This window comes from Coregonus clupeaformis, chromosome 10, assembly GCF_020615455.1.
Source record: "Coregonus clupeaformis isolate EN_2021a chromosome 10, ASM2061545v1, whole genome shotgun sequence".
In the NCBI taxonomy this organism is placed as follows: Eukaryota; Metazoa; Chordata; class Actinopteri; order Salmoniformes; family Salmonidae; genus Coregonus; species Coregonus clupeaformis.
The window spans coordinates 8,285,202-8,302,810 of record NC_059201.1 but is presented as its reverse complement, the minus strand read 5'-3'; the positions used below and the strand labels follow the sequence as shown (position 1 = coordinate 8,302,810).

Sequence of the window (17,609 nt, the reverse complement as noted above, 5' to 3'; positions counted from 1 at the left end):
CCTAAGTTCCATTGCTAACGGGAAACCGGACCCGGGATGTTAGCTCTCCAGGAACAGGTTAGAGCCCTGTTGTGGAGCAATATGCATTTAGCTACAGTAACACAATGGGTGTATTTATTGTAGCCTACTAGTGTAGTGGTCTATTTGAAGTCCAAGTGAACATTAGCTGCTTCTCTATGCGCTCATCTCTCCTCCCTGGTGGTCCTCTGACTCAAGGTCAAGCAGGGAGGATACTCAGTCAAGCTGTCCTCCTGGAAGACAGACAGACAGACAGTGAGGCGGTGTCCCTTATCGCTCCAGTGTTCCAGCTTAGCAGGAGGTGGAGTAGAGAAAACAGAGACTTAGCCCAGAGAGAGTATATAAAGAGCTTAGGTTATATTGATTAGCTTTCTATCCTCTATGTAAATGTTTTAAGCGTATGTAGTGTTGACATATATAGCCTACAGCAAAGCAAGGCTCCCCCTAACTTCCAGATTAATTCTGTAAACATTTTACTTATTATTTCTCTGTACATTTAGCATATTGTCATCTTAAACATAATAGCCCTTGTCAAATGCCATGTTATGTCATATCGATATTATCCATGTTAATCCTAAAGTGGGCAATATTTAAGGGTTATTGAACAATTAGTTTATTAAAGTAGCTAGAATGGTGGTGTTGATGATATGATGTGGGTTACATGTGGCAGTTTTGGGAACAGCTGTTAGCCATCAGGAGAGGGAGAGTAGGGGGGTCACTTTTTAGCCTCCTACTTGGTTGGGGGTGTTTCCCAACTGGTTAGCAGTCCTTACTGTATGGGGAACAGGGAATAGGAGGTTGCTGCAATGAAGATAAGAATTTGAATGGAGCGTTGAGCCTTCCTTAAGGCTACATGGACGTTATGGGATTTTTTTTCTTCTAAATGCCGTTTTATGTCAGAATTGCGCGAATATGAGCGGACGTGTGCTAATTGGGAAAGTGCCGCCGATGCGGCAGCGGACTGCGCCCGGTGCGAAAAGGACAATACATTTTACTCTGGGTCCAAGGTAGGCACAAAGCAGTGATGATTATAACGATACAGAACAGCGTGTAACACCATCAGACGATGTAGTGTGGCTCTGTAAATTATTCTCAATACTGTGAACGCATGGAATTTGAATGACTCGAGTTGACCAATGAACTGTTTAGAATGTAACATTGTACCCATTGTAGCTTGCTTACCTGATGAAATGATGGGAATTAAGATGGCTACTGTTGAAAAACAAACAAAAGCATTGAACATAGAAATGTAATTATGTTATTGAAATCAATCAACTGAAATGCATAGTTGCAGTTTAAAATAAAATAAACTGATGAGTGATTTTTTTATCTATCCACCGAAGCTTTCCCATGGGACATTTTGAATCTTGATCATTTTTTACCTGCTAATGTAATAGAGTTTTGATACAATTACTAGCTTATAGGCTATATAGTAAAAATACTGTCATTTTCAGTATTCCTTCTAAAAAGGATATATCTGTATATAGGCTACCTGTTGGGTCAATTGTTCAAATGGATCTAGAGCAAGTGACTCAGAGACAGACGGTGAACATTTTGCTTATCAAGCAAAGCTCTATACTTTGGCAAGCAAACACTGAGGTCTTGTTAGATGGAGAGTTGGCACTTGTTTGTCAGAAGCGATTATGGGATTGGTTAAAAGAACATCCTCCATGATGGAATTGTGGCAACAGAACCACAGCTATCTGGGTAACTGAAGATTCATTGAGCGTTCAGCCACAGGTATGCGCTCCCAAGAGTCATGAAGTTTATTTCGGCCTAGCTGTGTGTCTACCATCCTTCTCCCAGACCTGTAGTTGTCACCAGACCAGGGACAAATACATACAGTGCATTCAGAGAAAGTGTTAACACCCCTTGAATTTTTCCACATTTTGTTGTGTTACAATGTGGGATTAAAATGGATTTAATTGTCATTTTTTGTCAACTATCTACACAAAATACTATAATGTCAAAGTGGAAGAAAAATTCTAACAATTGAAAAAGAGAAAAAAGAGAACACTGATGTATTTTGATTAGAGAAGTATTCAACCCCCTGAGTCAATACATGTTACAACCACCGTTGACAGCCATTACAACAGTGAGTCTTTCTGGGTAAGTCTCTAAGAGCTTTGCACACCTGGATTGTACAATATTTGCACACTATTCTTTTAAAAATGCTTCAAGCTCTGTCAAAATGGTTGTTGATCATTGCTAGACAACCATTTTCAGGTCTTGCCATAGATTTTCAGGCAGATTTAAGTCAAAACTGTAACTCGGCCTCTCAAACATTCACTGTCTTCTTGGTAAGCAACTCCAGTGTAGATTTGGCCTCGTGTTTTAGGTGAATTTGGCCTTACTGAAAGGTGAATTTGTCTTCCAGTGTCTGGTGGAAAGCAGACTAAACCAGGTTTTCCTCTAGGATTTTGCCTGTGCTTAGCTCCATTACGTTGATTTTTTATCCTGAAAAACTCCCCAGTCCTTAATGATTACAAGCATACCCATAACATGATGCAGCCACCACTAAGCTTGAAAATATGGAGGGTGGCACTCCGTGATGTGTTGTATTGGATTTGCACCAAACAAAAACATTTTTATTCAGGACAAAAAGTTCATTGCTTTGCCACATTTTTTGCAGTATTACTTTAGTGTCTTGTTGCAAACAGGATGATAGTTTTGGAAAATGTTTATTCTGTACAGGTTTCCTTCTTTTCACTCTGTCAATTAGGTTAGTATTGTGGAGTAACTACAATGTTGTTGATCCATCCTTAGTTTTCTCCTATCACAGCCATTAAACTCTGTAACTGTTTTAAAGTCACAATTGGCCTCATGGTGATATCCCTGAGTGGTTTCCTTCCTCTCTGGCAACTGAGTTAGGAAGGACACCTGTACCTTTTTAGTGAATGGGTGTATTGATACATCATCCAAAGTGTAAAGAATAACTTCACCATGCTCAAAGGGATATTCAATTTCAGCTTTTTTTTACCCATCTACCAATAGGTGCCCTTCTTTGCGAGGCATTGGAAAACTTTGTGGTTGAATCTGTGTTTGAAATTCGCTGCTCGACTGAGGGACCTTACAGATAATTGTATGTGTGGGGTACAGAGATGAGGTACTCATTCAAAAATCATGTTAAACACTATCATTCCACACAGAATGAGTCCATGCAACTTATTAAGTGACTTGTTAAGCACATTCTTTCTCCTGAACTTATTTAGTCTTGCCATAACAAAGGGGTTGAATACTTATTGACTCATGACATTTCAGCTTTTCACATAATTCCACTTTGACATTATGGGGTATTGTGTGTAGGCCAGTGACAAAAAAATCTAAATGTTATCCATTTTAAATTCAGGCAATATTACAACAAATATGTGAAAAAAGTCAAGGGGTGTGGTCCTCTGTAGCTCAATTGGTAGAGCATGGTGGTTGAAACGCCAGGGTAGTGGGTTCAATCCCCAGGACCACCCATACGTAAAAAATTTATGCACACATGACTGTAAGTCACTTTGGATAAAATCGTCTGCTAAATGGCTTATTTATTATTATTATTAATACTTTCGGAAGGCACTGTATGTTGAATGTATTGGAGTTGCGCTTGATTTAACTTGGAGTTTGCTCTTTTGGGACTATCCCATTGGTTCCATATACTGGGCAATCTAAATGAAGTGCAGCTAAAGTATTTGGGATCATATGACACGGGTCTGGTTGTTGCAAAGACTTGACCATTAATGGTTTACGCCCCTTTTACTACCTCGTAACATCTATAGGGTCAGACGATCCACATGTTTGTGTGCATGTCTGCTTTACGAAGCTAGTTATGTTTGCGCTGTGTCATGTCAATAGTTAAAATGACCTCTTTGATCTTGACTGGCTACCTGGTCCCTGCATCCGGCCTTTAATTTCCTTCCGTAACTAGCTAGTGTATAGGGGGCTGTAATGAAAGAGTTACCATAATTGGGTAACATCGGTGGCTGCTGGTCACTAATAGTGTAGACTGGTGTTTGGGATTTCAACAAGATGGATGACCATTAATAAGCTTTTAAAAACTAATTAAGGCAGCAATAATGGATTTTAGACAATGCTTTTGTCAAGAACTTCATCAAGGTCACAGCACACACTTCAAAGGTGGGACTCTTCAATAGTGAGCAGCAGCAGCTTTAAACCTGTTCAGATGACGTGTGTGTGTGTGGAGGAAGTGCCATGTTGTTTTATTAGGTGTGATGCCTGGGTGCTTATCCAAACTGACCACTTATTATTCTGGCACGAATGACATCAAAGTGTCATGGTGGTGTTAATCTTTCTCTGTATGAGGATGTTAGTGGTTTGTTTCTGTTGTCACAGCTGGATGAGTATGGTTGACATAAATCATTATAGTGCAAAATGTCACATTTCTCTGCATGATTGGAGATGTTTTCAATTTAGTATGATTGACTGAATCAAGTGAAATCATCGTTAGGTTTAGTATCCCTACAACAGGGCTGCCCAACCCTCTTCCTGGATATCTACCATCCTGTAGGTTTTCAGTCCAACCCTAATTTAGCATATCTGATTCAGCTAGTTAAGGTCTTGTTGAGCAGCTAATAAGTAGAATCAGGTGTGTTAAATTAGGGTTGGACTGAAAACCCACAGGATGGTAGATCTCCAGGAAGAGGGTTGGGCAGCCCTGCCCTACAGTATGCAGAAGTTGTCTTCTAGCAGTAAGATTGTCTAGTCTAGCCATGCACGTCTAGTACATTACACAGTGATATGCTTTTTCAATAAGAGTCGTCTTCTTGCACACAGCTGGTCCCAGTTTGCACTCCGCTAGGGAGGAGTGGAGAATGTAGATCATATTGTTCCCTCCCTCCTTCACCCACCACACAACCCCTCCCTCAATCTTTCAAACCAAAACATTTTCTCAGTGACAGAAATTCAAATAATAGCACTAACGCATAAATCAGCCGGTAAGCTTGGAGCAGTGCCACGGAAAACAAAAAGCTCATTTCCACCCCAATGTATGAAGTATGTACTGTACGTGGATCAGTTCCTCCCTGTCTGAGTTTCACCTCTGAAATGTAAGCTCCAAAGTAGACATGTTGCAATATCAACAGACTACAGGCTATACAGAGTTACAGACCCTCCCGGTCTCTCCTGGATTTGCCACCCCCTTGGGGACATACAAAGGAATGACCCTGGCTGACTTCATCATGCGTGTCTAGTAACAAACCACTGGCAAAGAGCTACTGAATAAGCTGTGACTCGTTCAAATATAAAAGTCAGGGGTGAGTATTTGTGGGTCTCTGTTAATCAGTTCAATAATGCCAGAACACTGAATGCCTGACCTTGAAGAACAGGCTCTCCCTCAAAATGTGATCTTTATCAAGTAACAAACATGCTGGTTTCACCAGTTTGTGAGGATAACATTTTCAAATCCCAATGTAGGATCAAAGATGGAACCTTTCCTTAGACATCAACTCATCACACTTTTAGGCCAAGTTTTAGTATTACTGTGAGCTGAGGTCCCTGCTGTTCAGCCAAGTCCCGTGATAGAATCCCTGCTGGTTTGTGGTTGTTAAAAGACTACCACAGACTACTAACTGTTTATAGCATTGCTGCTTAGAGTGGCGACAAATGCGGCTCACCTCAGTACTCTGTACAAAGTTTATAGACCAAGAAGTCAATTTCATCCATTGCACATCACAAAACTCTGCTTAGCATTCAATATATAAACCCCCAATCTTGCCATCTTCAATATCTATTATCTCCATGTCAGCTAGACATAAGGCTAACAGATCAGAGGGATGCAATATCCGTACTAGTCTTGAAAGGATATTTAGAGGTTTGGAGAGGATATTAACTCATAAGTGGCACTAATTTTGTGTACTATCTGTATGTGTTCCCACGGGGGGCCAGTATGGAGAAGAAAAAAAAAAAGACAAAAAAAAAGGAAAAAAAAGTATTCACTCTGGATAAGAGCGTCTGCTAAATGACTAAAATGTAAATGTAAAATGTACAGGACTTATTTAACAAGATGGTTGTGTTTGACAACCACCTACAGAGAGCACTGCAGTGCAGCAACACAGATCAGTCTTAAAACTCTTAGCTCCACAACCACAAATGAAAACATCACTCAACACCCTGTCTCTGTGTTGTCCCACAATTCTGTGTGTTTTATATGTCTACCTGATGAGGGATGGAAGGAAGTAAATTCCCTAGTTTATAAACGACTTTTTAGATTGATGTATCCACTTAGGGGGATTGGTGCTTCTGAGAAATGCAAGATTAAGAGACGTTAGTTAATTTTGTAACTGACAACAACATACAGTATACTTTTTGTCCTGTACATTTATGGTAGCAGTTCATTTCAGAGCGCAAAATGATATACTAAAGTGTTCCAGTGACTGGTAGATTGTAGGTTTCACCCAATGCTTTTTTTTTTGGGGGGGGGACTCACTTCTCCGTAGCCATGTGATTAAGTCCAATTGCCTCCTCTGCTTCAGACTTTCTATGGACCATTTTTTTCTTCCAGTGTTTCTACATATGCATTTCCATGTTCCATCGCCCTGCTAATTGCAGAGTAGGAACCCATAAAAAGCCATTTCCAATCTGCAGGGAAGCACAGACAGAGAAGATAACTTAGGAATGACTCTGCTCTTTAAGGCTCTTATTATTCTATCTACCTTTTGCTCTCTGACACGTTTGTGTGTCCGGATAAAAAATGAAATGCTACTTACCCCTGTCAAACTAATGAGAGGGAACGTAACAGTTACATACATCTAAGAGGTACTTAACATTACAGCACTCTTGAGATGTTTCTATTGAAACCATAAAGGCATAAAAGCTCGCTTCAGAACCCGGGTCTCCATTTAAAAAGTCTCTGCTTTAAATTCAACACTGTTTTGTCCTGCTCTGAACCTTACGTGACAATCGTCCCTTCTCAAATTCAGTTGCATGCAATGACCTGTATTTTCAGTGTGAAATTCAAATGTACTCCTATTCAGATGTATTCAGAGATCCATTTGGTCCAAGTATTACTTGCTGTCTTGTGAGCGAGCAACAGATTTCTGGGCTACAGTACCACACTGTGACTGCTCATCTGTGTGCCCGACTCCCTCCTCTCCAGCATCATATGTCCCAGGACAACCCAGGCCAGGCTAGGACAACCCAGGCCAGGCAGGTGGTGGGGTGACAGCCCAGACCTACAGGCAGCTGTCACTGGGATTTCCCCTTCTCTAACTCCCCTGCTCCCCTGTTCTATCGCTCCTTGGAGCATGCCATCCCTGAGCTACTTGTCAACCCTACCGCCACCCTTGGCCTCGCCCAGTCAACTTGATTTAACAGAAACGTCCCGTGCTGAGGAAACTTCAGTCAAAGTGCCACTCATGGAGCTGTAGTTTATGTCACTGAGAGGATCTGTTGCATATGAGAGAGGATAAAGAGTTCCTAGTTGTGTTGTTAGAATCAAAGCAGCTGTGTGGTGTAACCTAGGCATCCCTTGTCTGATCAAACAGCTTGTAGCTAGAGGTGCCCACCTCCACTGGCCGTTACCATGGTATCCCTTCAGGAGGACAGATGGACAGTCAAAGCTGTTGCCAGTTTAGACCTACCTTTGTCTTCTCCTTTGATAACATCCTCTTTAACTACGAGGGGTTGGGTTAAATGCGGAAGACACATTTCAGTTGAATGCATTCAGTTGTACAGCTGACTAGGTATGCCCCTTTCCTTTTCCTTTACTGTTAGATAGCTTTGTAACTGTTAATACACTAACTATATATTCCCTCCTGAACAGTACCATGCTCTGCTTTATTTTAACCTTTGACCCTTTCTCTTTTCAGCTGGGAAGAGAGCAGCTCCATCAGCAGTGGGCTCAGCGATGGCTCTGTAGACAACCTCAGCTCAGAGGAGTTCAACGCCAGCTCCTCCCTCAACTCCCTGCCCACCACACCCCTCGGCTCCAGACGCAACTCCTCTGTCATGGTGAGTGAATGGCACATTCAATCACAACAACCTTAGCTATGTTTCTGTTGTATCTCTGTAAACTATATAGGCTACTGCCTACGCACACACGCATCTTACTGGGGAAACTGTAAGTAGATACCCTGTGAGGGTAGAGCAGTATGCCTGGTATTTTGACAGGACCTGAAAGCATGCTCCAGCAGATAAAAAGGAACATTTTTATCAGTGTGAGTTATGGAAGAACACAGTTTTCCCTCTAAGTTTAGGTCAGTATTTCATGACTGACATTTAATCGATTTCCCTGTCTACCTGTCTACCTGTCCCCCTGTCTACCTGTCCCCCTGTCCCCCTGTCTGCCTGTCCCCGTCTGCCTGTCCCCCTGTCCCCCTGTCCCCCTGTCCCCCTGTCTGCCTGTCCCCGTCTGCCTGTCCCCCTGTCCCCCTGTCCCCCTGTCTGCCTGTCCCCGTCTGCCTGTCCCCCTGTCTACCTGTCCCCCTGTCTACCTGTCCCCGTCTGCCTGTCCCCGTCTGCCTGTCCCCCTGTCTACCTGTCCCCGTCTGCCTGTCCCCCTGTCTACCTGTCCCCCTGTCTACCTGTCCCCGTCTGCCTGTCCCCGTCTGCCTGTCTGCCTGTCCCCGTCTGCCTGTCCCCCTGTCCCCCTGTCCCCCTGTCCCCCTGTCTACCTGTCCCCGTCTGCCTGTCCCCGTCTGCCTGTCCCCCTGTCTACCTGTCCCCCTGTCTACCTGTCTACCTGTCCCCCTGTCTACCTGTCCCCCTGTCCCCCTGTCTGCCTGTCCCCCTGTCTGCCTGTCCCCCTGTCCCCCTGTCCCCCTGTCCCCCTGTCTACCTGTCCCCGTCTGCCTGTCCCCGTCTGCCTGTCCCCCTGTCTGCCTGTCCCCGTCTGCCTGTCCCCCCTGTCTACCTGTCCCCCTGTCTACCTGTCCCCCTGTCTACCTGTCTGACAAACTACTGCACACACACAGCAGAGCAGATGAGAGCAGTCTACCTTGTGAGGGCAGTGTATGTCTCTTGCTAAGATATTTATATAAGATTTCAATTACCTAAGTTCTTTGTCCTCAAAGTTCAGGTCAGCGTTTCATGATTTACATTGCACCCATTGATTGCCCTGTCTCCCTGTCCCCCTGCCTGCCTGCCTGCATGTATGATTCACCCTCTGCAGAAGCGTGTCAAATCTGCCTGAGTCATTTGTGTCCCAGAGAAGCAGTTCACACGGCCAACGCAGCAATGTCATTCAATCAATCAGAAATGGATAAAGATGATGATGTCATTGTGCACCTCTTGTTTACTGCGACAGTCCCATTACCCATTCACTTGAAATCAGTGATATTTTACATTTCATTTAACACTGCAGAAACATTAATCCAACTTAGTCGGTGGACATCTAATAATAATAATAATAACATCTAAATTGGATTGAAAGTCAATTTGGTTGAAAGGTGACACTTTTTGTAGGTGATCTCTCAGGTGGAAAAACATCACTGATGTCGCTTCATAAGGCACTTCTAATGACCCCTTCACTTATCCTTACACCACATATGATCAAGTCAACTTTCAGTAATCAGTTCTTTTTTGAGAATTCAGATTTTCTTCTATATCTGCGTTGTGTGGTAAGTGCAGAGGTTCTCTGTCCACAGGTGAAAAATGCTTCACAGACATCTTGTCACTTCTGGTGTTACTGTGGCAACCCTGTATCTTCCGGCTGCCCCCTCCTCGTCCCAGAGAGAGCGGAGTGATGAATTATGGGGATTAGTATAGCTGACTGAGCCATCTGTGACTATATCATATTAAGTAGGAGCGCTGTCAAGACATACTGTGCCCAATTTTTATCCTCGCAGGCCCCCAATTCACCACAGGATACCCCGTTAGATACAGTATGGTGCTCTCAAAGCAATGACATAGTACCTACAATCAATTGGTCATATGTTGGGATGATAGCCTTGTACAGTATTTCCCTCTCATGGCATGGTATAATGCTGTAGTTACTTACCCACTGAAGCAGTGTCCACTTTGTATTAACAAAGACTTCTGCTCAGGGACGCGTTAGGTGAAACAGCATTGTGTCCAGGTTGTTTTGATGAATGAGTGTTGCGTTGCTCAACAAAGAGGAGAGCAGAGGTGATTCAGTAGAGTTGAGGTGAATTGTGCCCTACAGGAAGGTACTATATTGTTTTGGCCACTCCCAGCCTTGGCCACTGTGCTGAACGTTATCGTAAGAAAAGGTCTGAGTGAATAATTCTCAGTTGGTCTAGTTTAATTGGACAGTTAATGTTATGCCTGCCCCTCAGACCACGAAAGAGCAGTCGTTATGTAACATGGTTGCAGCCACTTAGAAAGAGGAGGGCATTGAAAAACATTGGGGAAATAGTGGAGGCAAAACTGGGGCGTTTGGAATAGAGGACACTGTTAAATCAGCCCAGATTGACCAACCTTTCATGTAGCACGTCATCCAAAATGCATGTCATGAGTATGTAATGTGCCTTGAAAATGGCAAGTCAAAGACTGATCATCCAGGATGCATTAACATTTGTGGGATTCAAAGGAGAACATGAGCCATGATTCAACCTTTCTATTTGCAGTGACTACTGCAGTGAAAGACTCTGCAGATCATAACATAGTGACTGCAGTGAATCTCTGATGTTAAACAGTACAGGCTTATCAGTTCCTCCCACATGCTCTCCCTCTGAAATGCAGACAGACACGCAGATGGGACAGTAGAGATTACTAAGCGTAAAATGAGGGTCTGGCACAGATAACAAACACAGTGTCACACACACACACACACGCACACACCTGGCTGCCTCTCACATGACCCCAACAATTCCATTTTTTTAAATCAGAAAATTCAAGAATTCCTAAATCTGAATTTCGATTAATCTTCTTCATTGATTGAACTGAAATGGAATTAACTCCAACACTGTTTCCCATTGTGACCATACAAATAGAATATGAATATTTCCATTTGCAGAATACTTAATATCTCAATGGTTATGTCTCTGTGTCCTTCTGCAGCTCCGCACCGACGCTGAGAAGCGCTCCCTGGTGGAGAGTGGCCTGTCCTGGTACAGTGAGGATGCCAAGGCCGCACGCAAGATGGACGGGGGCAGCTACGAGACGGGGAGCCTCAAGACCGAAAACCCCAGCAAGTGGAGGAAGTCCTCCAGACCCATGGAGGCTGACAGTGAAGACGCAGGTGTCAAGGGGGAAGTGAGGAAGCCCCAGAGCCTGGGTCAGCCAGGGAACTATAATAAGAAAGGGCGCAACCCTCCTGTGGGCGTGACCTCACCCATTACCCACACCTCTCAAAACGTGCTCAAAGTGGCAGGTGAGATTGAATATAATATATGTGTTATCACTCTATCTTTCTCTCTCTCTCTCTCTCTCTCTCTCTCTCTCTCTCTCTCTCTCTCTCTCTCTCTCTCTCTCTCTCTCTCTCTCTCTCAATTCAATTTAAGGGCTTTATTGGCATGGGAAACGTGTGTTAACATTGCCAAAGCAAGGGAAGTAGATAGTAAACAAAAGTGAAATAAACAATAAATATTAACAGTAAACATTACACTCAGAAGTTTCAAAAGAATAAAGACATTTCAAATGTCATATTATGTATATATACAGTGTTGTAACAATGTGCAAATAGTTAAAGTACAAATGGGAAAATAAATAAACATAAATATGGGTTGTATTTACAATGGTGTTTGTTCTTCACTGGTTGCCCTTTTCTTGTGGCAACAGGTCACAAATATTGCAGCTGTGATGGCACACTGTGGTTTTTCACCCAGTAGATAAGGGAGTTTATCAAAATTGGGTTTGTTTTCGAATTCTTTGTGGATCGCTGTAATCTGAGGGACATATGTGTCTCTAATATGGTCATACATTTGGCAGGAGGTTAGGAAGTGCAGCTCAGTTTCCACCTCATTTTGTGGGCAGTGTGCACATAGCCTGTCTTCTCTTGAGAGCCAGGTCTGCCTACGGCGGCCTTTCTCAATAGCAAGGCTATGCTCACTGAGTCTGTACATAGTCAAAGCTTTCCTTAAGTTTGGGTCAGTCACAGTGGTCAGGTATTCTACCACTGTGTACTCTCTGTTTAGGGCCAAATAGCATTCTAGTTTGCTCTGTTTTTTTTGTTTGTTCTTTCCAATGTGTCAAGTAATTCTCTTTTTGTTTTCTCATGATTTGGTTGGGTCTAATTGTGTTGCTGTCCTGGGGCTCTGTAGGGTCTGTTTGTGTTTGTGAACAGAGCCCCAGGACAAGCTTACTTAGGGGACTCTTCTCCAAGTTCATCTCTCTGTAGGTGATGGCTTTGTTATGGAAGGTTTGGGAATCGCTTCCTTTTAAGTGGTTATAGAATTTAACAGCTCTTTTCTGGATTTTGATAATTAGCGGGTATTGGCCTAATTCTGCTCTGCATGCATTATTTGGTGTTTTACGTTGTACACGGAGGATGTTTTTGCAGAATTCTGCATGCAGAGTCTCAATTTGGTGTTTGTCCCATTTTGTGAATTCTTGGTTGGTGAGCGGACCCCAGACCTCAGAACCATAAAGGGCAATGGGTTCTATAACTGATTCAAGTATTTTTAGCCAGATCCTAATTGGTATGTCAAATTTTATGTTCCTTTTGATGGCATAGAAGGCCCTTCTTGCCTTGTCTCTCAGATCGTTCACAGCTTTGTGGAAGTTACCTGTGGCGCTGATGTTTAGGCCGAGGTATGTATAGTTTTTTGTGTGCTCTAGGGCAACGGTGTCTAGATGGTATTTGTATTTGTGGTCCTGGCAACTGGACCTTTTTTGGAACACCATTATTTTTGTCTTACTGAGATTTACTGTCAGGGCCCAGGTCTGACAGAATCTGTGCAGAAGATCTAGGTGCTCCTGTAGGCCCTCCTTGGTTGGTGACAGAAGCACCAGATCATCAGCAAACAGAAGACATTTGACTTCAGATTCTAGTAGGGTGAGGCCGGGTGCTGCAGACTGTTCTAGTGCCCTCGCCAATTCATTGATATATGTTGAAGAGGGTGGGGCTTAAACTGCATCCCTGTCTCACCCCACGGCCCTGTGGAAAGAAATGTGTGTGTTTTTGCCAATTTTAACCGCACACTTGTTGTTTGTGTACATGGATTTTATAATGTCGTATGTTTTTCCCCCAACCCCACTTTCCATCAATTTGTATAGCAGACCCTCATGCCAAATTGAGTCAAAAGCTTTTTTGAAATCAACAAAGCATGAGAAGACTTTGCCTTTGTTTTGGTTTGTTTGTTTGTCAATTAGGGTGTGCAGGGTGAATACGTGGTCTGTCGTACGGTAATTTGATAAAAAGCCAATTTGACATTTGCTCAATTCATTGTTTTCACTGAGGAAATGAACTAGTCTGCTGTTAATGATAATGCATAGGATTTTCCCAAGGTTGCTGTTGACGCATATCCCACGGTAGTTATTGGGGTCAAATTTGTCTCCACTTTTGTGGATTGGGGTGATCAGTCCTTGGTTCCAAATATTGGGGAAGATGCCAGAGCTAAGGATGATGTTAAAGAGTTTAAGTATAGCTAATTGAAATTTGTGGTCTGTATATTTTATCATTTCATTGAGGATACCATCAACACCACAGGACTTTTTGGGTTGGAGGGTTTGTATTTTGTCCTGTAGTTCATTCAATGTAATTGGAGAATCCAGTGGGTTCTGGTAGTCTTTAATAGTTGATTCTAAGATTTGCATTTGATCATGTATATTTTTTTTGCTGTTTGTTCTCTGTTATAGGGCCAAAAAGATTGGAGAAGTGGTTTACCCATACATCTCCGTTTTGGATAGATAGCTCTTCGTGTTGTTGTTTGTTTAGTGTTTTCCAATTTTCCCAGAAGTGGTTAGAGTCTATGGATTCTTCAATTACATTGAGCTGATTTCTGACATGCTGTTCCTTCTTTTCCGTAGTGTATTTCTGTATTGTTTTAGTGATTCACCATAGTGAAGGCGTAGGCTCAGGTTTTCTGGGTCTCTATGTTTTTGGTTGGATAGGTTTCTCAATTTCTTTCTTAGGTTTTTGCATTCTTCATCAAACCATTTATCACTGTTATTACTTTTCTTTGGTTTTCTGTTAGAGATTTTTAGATTTGATAGGGAAGCTGAGAGGTCAAATATACTGTTTAGGTTTTCTACTGCCAAGTTTACACCTTCACTATTACAGTGGAACGTTTTGTCCAGGAAGTTGTCTAGAATGGATTGAATTTGTTGTTTCCTAATTGTTTTTTGGTAGGTTTCAACACTACTTTCCTTCCATCTATAGCATTTCTTAATACTATTCAGTTCCTTTGGCTTTGACACCTCATGATTGAGTATTGCTCTGTTCAAGTAGACTGTGATTTTGCTGTGGTCTGATAGGGGTGTCAGTGGGCTGACTGTGAACGCTCTGAGAGACTCTGGGTTGAGGTCAGTGATAAAATAGTCTACAGTACTACTGCCAAGAGATGAGCTATAGGTGTATCTACCATAGGAGTCCCCTCGAAGCCTACCATTGACTATGTACATACCCAGTGTGCGACAGAGCTGCAGGAGTCGTGACCCGTTTTTGTTGGTTATGTTGTCGTAGTTGTGCCTAGGGGGCATATGGGGGAGGGAATGCTGTCACCTCCAGGTAGGTGTTTGTCCCCCTGTGTGCTGAGGGTGTCAGGTTCTTGTCCAGTTCTGGCATTTAGGTCGCCACAGACTAGTACATGTCCCTGGGTCTGGAAATGATTGATTTCCCCCTCCAGGATGGAGAAACTGTCTTCATTAAAGTATGGGGATTCTAGTGGGGGGATATAGGTAGCACACAGGAGGACATTTTTCTCAGTTGAGATAATTTCCTTTTGAATTTCTAACCAAATGTAAAATGTTCCTGTTTTGATTAATTTAATAGAGTGAGTTAGGTCTGCTCTATACCAAATTAGCATACCCCCTGAGTCCCTTCCCTGTTTCACACCTGGTAGTTTGGTGGATGGGACTACCAGCTCTCTGTAACCTAGAGGGCAACCAGTGGGTCCGTCTCCTCTATACCATGTTTCTTGTAGGATGACAATGTCTGTATTTCCGATTTCTTTGGTGAAGTCCAGATTCCTGCTCTTTAGGCCAAAGGCAGATGACCTCAGGCCTTGGATATTCCAGGATGAAATAGTGAAGGCTTTGTGTTCCATAAAGTGTCTAATGTTGTTGGTTGTGTGGTTTGGCCTCAGGCCAGTAATTGTGAGCAGAGCCTGCTGAGCATCTGGTACATGCCATTGGCTTGGGCTAGTGTAAGAGTGGGTGTTGGGCCTGTTTGCCTGCTCACAGCCTGGGCGTATGTGTGACTTTCATGTTGAGGCCCTCTTTGTGGGAGTGGGGGGCTTGGGGTGGGTAGGAGGGGCATAGGTCTGATCTGAGGGGGCCTAAATGGGGTGTAGGCATGGTTGACTTGGGGGGGAGTTAATTGGTGGGGGTGGGGATGTAGATGTGGTTGATGGTGCTGTGGTCTGGATGTAGGTCCTCTCTGCGGGGGTCCTCTATGTGTAGGTCCTGGGGGGGGGGGGTCCCGCAGGTCTGGGAGAGTGTCTCGCTGGTCTGGGCGGGGTGTCTGTTGATCTGTTGCTCCTGTGTGAGGTGTTGGGTCTGCGGTTGAGGGCAATATCCTTTAGGGTCCGGGCGAAGGTGGGCACTGCTGCCTTGTATAGGTGGACCTGGTCATAAAGGCTGTTCACGTCCAGGGTGGAGTGGTGGGCCAGGTAGACATTTGGTTTTGATGCACAGTCACGGGAAATACTTGCGTTTACCCGCTGTATGGTAGCAGGGTGGAAGTCTTTTTGTGGTAACAGGGTTGAGATAACCACTTGTGCGTTGGGGAAAGTAGAAGAAGCTTTTTCTATCACTCCCTTGAGTGATGTGGCCACCCTTTCCTGCTGTGTTCTCAGGTCGTTTGTGCCTGTGTGTATTATTATGTGGCTGGGTGATCCTAGTCGGTCCTCAGACAGAAGGTCTAGGGCGCGCTGGGTGTTTGGACACCAGAGTTTAGACACTGTGTGTTTTGGAAAAAGTTAATTTTCTTGTATGTATTTCCCATTTGAGTCCATAAGGAGTACAATCTGTGGCTTGTGTATGTCCTCAGTGGGTGTGGGGGGGGTCGTCATGAGGGCTATCAGGGTGTCTGACTGGGGGGGTTGCTCAGAGGGGTTGGGATCCCCTGGGCTTGGGGTTCTTCATTTGTTTGTCTGTGTGTGATGTCGAGGCTATGGTCAGGGTCTAGGGTGTACTGTTCTGCTGCGGTGTCGAGACTTTGGCCAGGATCTGAGGTGGGCTGTTCTGCTGGCTTCTCTGCGGGGGTGGCCACCTCTCTAATGGGTTGTTCTATGTCACCCGTCATCGTTCTCACCTTCTCCTCCAGCACTCTGATCCTCTCCTCTAGTGCTCTGTTGTTCTCCTGCTCCTGCTCTTTCTCCTGTTGATGTTGTCTCACCACAGTCCAGAGTGCAGACATGTCTCTCTCTACCTGCAGCTCTCCAGGTCTAGTTAAGGGGGTGTTGTTGTGCTGGACTGTTGTCTGGGTCTGTGCTGACTGGAGTGTGTTCACCTGCTGTTCCAGCTCCACCTGCCTTACCTCCAGCTGGGTGAATTTATCCTTCATTTCAATGAGGGAGTAGTACTCTGTGCTGGGAAGTTGACTTTCTGCTTGGGGTTGCTCTGTGGGGTTATTTAATGAAGAGGTCTGGTCTGACCCGCTCGGGGTAGGGGTATCTTTCTCAAGGGAGAGCTTCTCCTGCTGAGCTATTTCTTTGATTAGGTGAAAGTCCAGCTGGAACTGTTTGGTGTTGCCTTGAACCAAAACGGTTCCAGATTTATAGAGATTAATATTAGACGACTCAGAGTCCTCGTTGTCCAGTATCCTGAGTTTCCACCAGTCGCCAACACCCCCCCTCTTAACAGAGGGGTAGTGTGCTAGTATAGCACTGTGCCATGCCAGGGGATGGTCTGTGTGGAAGATAAGGTTGCTTATGTTCCCATTTTTATGCAAATCAGCAAAAAGTGTCTCCTGCTTCCCCAAAAGAAGTTTCAATTTGTACTCTTTTCGTGTCTTGTCGTTTTTTACATTCAGAGGGTACTGTATTTTAATGACCTCTGAACAGTGTGGGGGTGCTTCTAAGGCCTCTCCATTTGGTTGGGGTAGACTGTACGACTCTCCTGTCATTGTTGGGCTCAGGGACTTTGACACCTCTCACTTCACACGTCAGTGCTAATTGAAATTGTATCTCTTCGTCAAGCAAGCTTAAGCTTGGTAGCCTTAGCATTCAGTCCTTATAAAATAAAATATATCATTGTAATGTATTTTTCTTCTTGGTTTTTGAAAGTGAAAAATAGCTTCATACTAAACATTACTCACTCAGTTCCAGGTTGGATGGTGTTTTCAGGTTTCTGTTTGTTTGCCAGAGCATTTGCTGTATAGTTTGAGAATAGTAATCCTTGGTAGTAGAAAGCTTTCCAGGTAATTCCGTCCAAAATCAGGTTGTAGGTTTGGAGTTTTGGTTTGGAATGAAGGTTATGTTGTGGAGGGTAGTATCCTGTATATGTCCCTGCCAAAAAATCATACTTTATCTAACTCTAAATCTACATATTTTGTTAAAAATGCAGGAGCAATGTCTTTGAGCTCT

General features: G+C 43.7%; 1 protein-coding gene across 9 annotated transcripts in view; it reads left to right on the top strand.

The window, feature by feature from the left end:
* Nucleotides 1-17,609, top strand: part of LOC121574913 (neuron navigator 1-like) — a 108,810-nt gene that overhangs the window by 41,979 nt on the left and 49,222 nt on the right. For all 9 annotated transcript variants that reach the window (XM_041887597.2, XM_041887596.2, XM_041887595.2 and 6 more), the window contains exons 4-5: nucleotides 7,830-7,971; nucleotides 10,981-11,293. In XM_041887597.2, the coding sequence (XP_041743531.1) occupies nucleotides 7,830-7,971; nucleotides 10,981-11,293 (455 nt within the window). The remainder of the gene's footprint in view (nucleotides 1-7,829; nucleotides 7,972-10,980; nucleotides 11,294-17,609) is intronic.